Raw genomic sequence first — 4,119 nt, 5'->3', positions numbered from 1 at the left:
TGTGTTACAAAGTTTGTTAGGTTGCATTGACTTTTAATAAATTAAAAAAATTAGAGTCATGCAAAGTAGCTCCCTTCCCACCAATTTCCTAGGGATTTGAGATTATTCCAATTCTAATAAGTTCCTCCATGATAAGTTCCTCATTATTATTTATAACATTCATTTATATATAAGTGCCTTTTATTTAGCAAAATAGTCCATTTTACAATCCCACCAATTTCCTAGGGATTTGAGATTATTCCAATGCTAATAAGTTCCTCTAGGATAAGTTCTTCATTATTATTTATAACATTCATTTCTATACAAGCACATTCTATTTAGTAAAATGGTCAATTCTACAATAAAATGTGTAATTTTTTTAATTTTTTTCTCAAGTTAAAGTTGGCCGGTAACCTTTTTATACATGGTTAATGAGGTAAATGTTATTTTTTTTGTTGTTGTAATATATTTTTTGTTATATTTATGAATCTTTTAGATATATCAACACATTAATATTTTTAATGTGATTGTACTAGTTTATTATGTGTAACTCTAGTTTGGAATGAACATTAGGTAGAAATGGGGTACAAGGGCATATGGCAGGTTTACCCATTGTTTCTCGCTGAAGTGTTAGAGAAGCAATGAAACTGTTGTGGCTAGCTTTAATTTGGAAAACGATGGAGCTACTGCGTATGAAGAAAGAAATAACACGTTATTGCCAAACAATATACGGAGCATATTATTGTACCAGCGGGAGACGCGTTCGACACGCATCACGTGGGGAAATAAGATAGTTGAGTTGTTTACGGGCACAGATACGTGATTGGCTTTCATCTTACAGCTAATTTTCTGCAGTGGATTGGGTTCACCTAACGTCATCCACGCAACATTGGCTAGTTGAAGTAGGAGTCCATGTGTTGTTGTTGGATTGCTGAGGAAGTTGTGGACTCTGGAGGCATGAGTTTCTGAGCATGGATTTGTTAGGAGTTCAGAGCTACATTCCGAAGGTTAAATATGTGGCATTCTGTGCCTCTATGAAAAACGTGCCTCAGTAGTTTTATTTATAAATTGTCTCCAATACGCCAAATATGTCATCTACTTCATCAGTTTCATGGCAGAAACGTTGGAGATTTATTATTAATTTTGTAGGGTTTCCTCTGTGATACACGCAGACATTCATTTGATAAAGCCGCAGATTGCGTAGCAGGCATTCCATGGGATAGGGTTATGCAATAAATATTTTAAGGCTTCGAGCGATTCTCAAGACCTTAAATTTGAGGCCGCGTCAAGAATAATGACCGAACTGTTTCCCCATGGGACAGGCTGTGGTTCGAACCCTACAGCCAAACAAATTATCACATCCTTTGACACTTTTTCTATTGGCAGGTATATTCATCACAGTTTTCTCTGTGCTGTTTTGCTTCAAACTCCTCCAGTTCTTATGGACCTTATGTTTTATTGGCTCTTCTTCTGAGCAGATCTGCTTGCAAAACTCCCATGGGAAAACCGGCGACTTCCCAGCTCACCATATTCTATAACGGGACGGTGAACGTGTACGATGTTGTTGAAAAACAGGTATATTTCGAAAGCTCCACGTTTCGTTTGCAGGAAACACCTCTTCTAAATTTATAGGATGTTGACTTTTGTCGTATTGATCAGGCCGAAGCCGTTCTCAGGCTCGCTGGCCGCTGCCCAACTCGGAAACCAACAACGACACAATCCACGAGCACAAGCAATCAAACATTGCAACTACTGCCCTTGAATCCTCCAAAGAACAGTTCTCCTCAGCAAGTACTTATTCAAAAATGGCATACTGGTACGAACGATCCTCATAACTTTATGCTCATGTCTTTAACAATAATCATTAACTTCATAATATTGATTCCAAGAGTAAAAAATTTCAACTTTTTTGGCGGCGGTCTGCAGACTTTCCACTGCAAAAAAGGAAATCTCTGCAACGCTTTCTCCAGAAGCGCAAGGAGTACAGGTAACTGTTTTTGGATGATTACTCTTAATAGTATTTGCAACAATGGCGATTCCAATGTGGAAATGTTTAAATCTGACGGGTTCTTGGTCGCTGCAATCACAGAATGAATAAGGCGGATCCTTTCTCTCACTCTCACACCTAAAGCTTGTCGAAGGCGAGAGTAAACTAGATCAGAATGGGAAGGAGAGCGTAAATTATGATCAGAATGGTTGTTTGAATTTATATTTTATTCTTTTGCTTAGAGGTAATTAGGCTGGTTTCTTACTTATTTGAAATAGGGTCCATTCCCATCGTTATCGTTATAGCTTTTAGTTAAATTTAGAAAAACGAAACACCTATATGTAAGTGTACCCATTAACCAACTTCGTATTGTATGCATATGGGGGTTACCTTGATTCTTATATGTACCACCTCCTTCAATACTTTTGGCAAATTATATTGAATTGGTAAATTGGGTTATGATATATCACGACAAATTGCATTGCTCATGTAATGGTTGTTCGAATATGGCGTGCAGTCTCATTTTAAAGTCTATACATTTTAAAAAGTAGCACTCTAAAATGCCATGATTATTAGCACTCAATTGGATGCAAAAAGAGGGCATGCTCGCCATCTGTAAGGAACTAGGTTTGTCTGACATGGAAGACACCTTCTCCTAATGGGACACTCGATCTCCTTCCCAATTCATCTAAACCTTCTGGACATTAATACAATATATATTATATATTTTCATATATATGCCAGCCATATAAATGGAAAAAATTGGTATAATTAACGGAAGAAAAAGAGCTATATTTTTATTTTAAAAAGGAATTTGCTATATTTTTATTTTAAAAATGAATTTTAAAGGAAATGGATTAATGAATTAGCCAATCAAGTTTTTAAATTTGTTTTGAATTACATTAAAATTATATAATTATATATTTTGATTATGTTTAATATTTAAAAATATTTATATTTTGGTAAAAATGTTGTATATTCAAATACAATTTAGTGATTTATTAGTAATTTATTATTACTATTTTAAATAAATGTAATTTAAAAAATTATCAACAAGAAATTATTTATTAATTATATAATTATTTATTTATTTAACAAAAATAATTAAATTATTTAATACAGTGAAATAAAAGAAAATATAAATATTTTATATAATTTTACATATCAGAGTTCTAAGAAATAATTGATAGAGAGTGATTTAAGTTTTTGTATTATTTTAAAGGGAATTGATGCATGTTGTATGATTTTAGTTAACTATTTCTAAACATTGAAAAATAGAATGAAATTATTTATAGACAAGAAGTAACCTTAATAAAATTTGAACTCAACTCTTATTTAATTAAATTGAGAATTTGCACAAATGTGAGGTATATTCAAAGGGTCTTAATCTATCCTACTTTTACAATGTAATTGATGCATTTACAATCATCATCTTCCATTTTAGGGCGTCTATGTATCTTTAAGCTAAGTCTTCTTTGCATTACATCATTATCTCTTCTTTTCCATTCGATCCCGATGAACTTGCCAACCAAAAACAAAAAAAACCCCATCTTTCATTTCCCTCCTTTTTCTTAAATGATGTCTCATCCATTCATTATGGTTTCGAGATGGATGGTTGTGTTAGATCAACTTCCTCTAACATTTTCAAAATCGAGTCCCATTCCTCTTTGGTACAACCCACCAAATGTCATGAATCCTTCATAAGAAACATGGACTCACAAAGGCATGATCATTCGCATATGGTTTGATTGTGTTCAATTGTGATGTAGATGGTCGGGAGCCACCTTATTTCATTGTAGAAACTACTAACACATAAATCAAAATGTGTTTGGTTGATGTTAATTTCTTGATGTCAAAGATGGTCCCACATCAAGTATCCCCGGTAAGAAAACATGAGATTCTACCTTGTGAGAATGCAATAGTAGGTTTTATAGAAAAGGAAAAGCCTTGCAAGTATGTTACATTTGGAAACCCTAGATGCATCCTTAGATCCCCAAATTTTTGCTTAGATAAATACTCACAATACTCTTTGTTTTAGTTTCTTTTACAAAACCCTCTTTGCCAAAATGTTGTCTACTTCCTTAGCTAGATTGACACATGACTCCTTCTTCCATTCATCCATGATTCCTTCTCCATCATCTTATTTTCTATCA

General features: G+C 33.7%; 1 protein-coding gene across 2 annotated transcripts; it reads left to right on the top strand.

Annotated features, from left to right (window-relative positions):
- Window positions 1-840: 840 nt before the first annotated feature.
- On the top strand, window positions 841-2,455 carry LOC149203164 (protein TIFY 9-like). 2 transcript variants are annotated; one of them, XM_089400127.1, is made up of 6 exons: window positions 841-986; window positions 1,152-1,365; window positions 1,458-1,554; window positions 1,639-1,795; window positions 1,906-1,966; window positions 2,069-2,455. In XM_089400127.1, the coding sequence occupies exons 2-6, from the start codon at window positions 1,274-1,276 to the stop codon at window positions 2,106-2,108; spliced, it is 447 nt and encodes a 148-aa protein (XP_089256253.1). In that variant the 5' UTR covers window positions 841-986; window positions 1,152-1,273; the 3' UTR covers window positions 2,109-2,455. The 2 variants fall into 2 exon arrangements, with proteins under 2 accessions (XP_089256253.1, XP_089256252.1); XM_089400126.1 differs by lacking the exon at window positions 841-986 and having other exon boundaries at window positions 1,002-1,365.
- Window positions 2,456-4,119: the final 1,664 nt, after the last annotated feature.

Source organism: Pinus tabuliformis, chromosome 2_1 (genome assembly GCF_031772625.1).
Source record: "Pinus tabuliformis cultivar Carrire ecotype Pingquan chromosome 2_1, CPIR1, whole genome shotgun sequence".
NCBI classification, from domain to species: Eukaryota; Viridiplantae; Streptophyta; class Pinopsida; order Pinales; family Pinaceae; genus Pinus; species Pinus tabuliformis.
Note: the sequence above shows the minus strand (reverse complement) of the source record. Positions and strands in the feature narration are given on the sequence as shown.

Excerpts from the sequence above, each read along its gene's own strand:
- LOC149203164 (XM_089400127.1), top strand. The coding sequence starts at position 1,274 with ATGACCGAACTGTTTCCCCATGGGACAGGCTGTGGTTCGAACCCTACA. Across the intron at positions 1,366-1,457 it reads GACACTTTTTCTATTGGCAG|ATCTGCTTGCAAAACTCCCA; the intron begins GTATATTCATCA and ends TCTTCTGAGCAG. Across the intron at positions 1,796-1,905 it reads TATTCAAAAATGGCATACTG|ACTTTCCACTGCAAAAAAGG; the intron begins GTACGAACGATC and ends GGCGGTCTGCAG.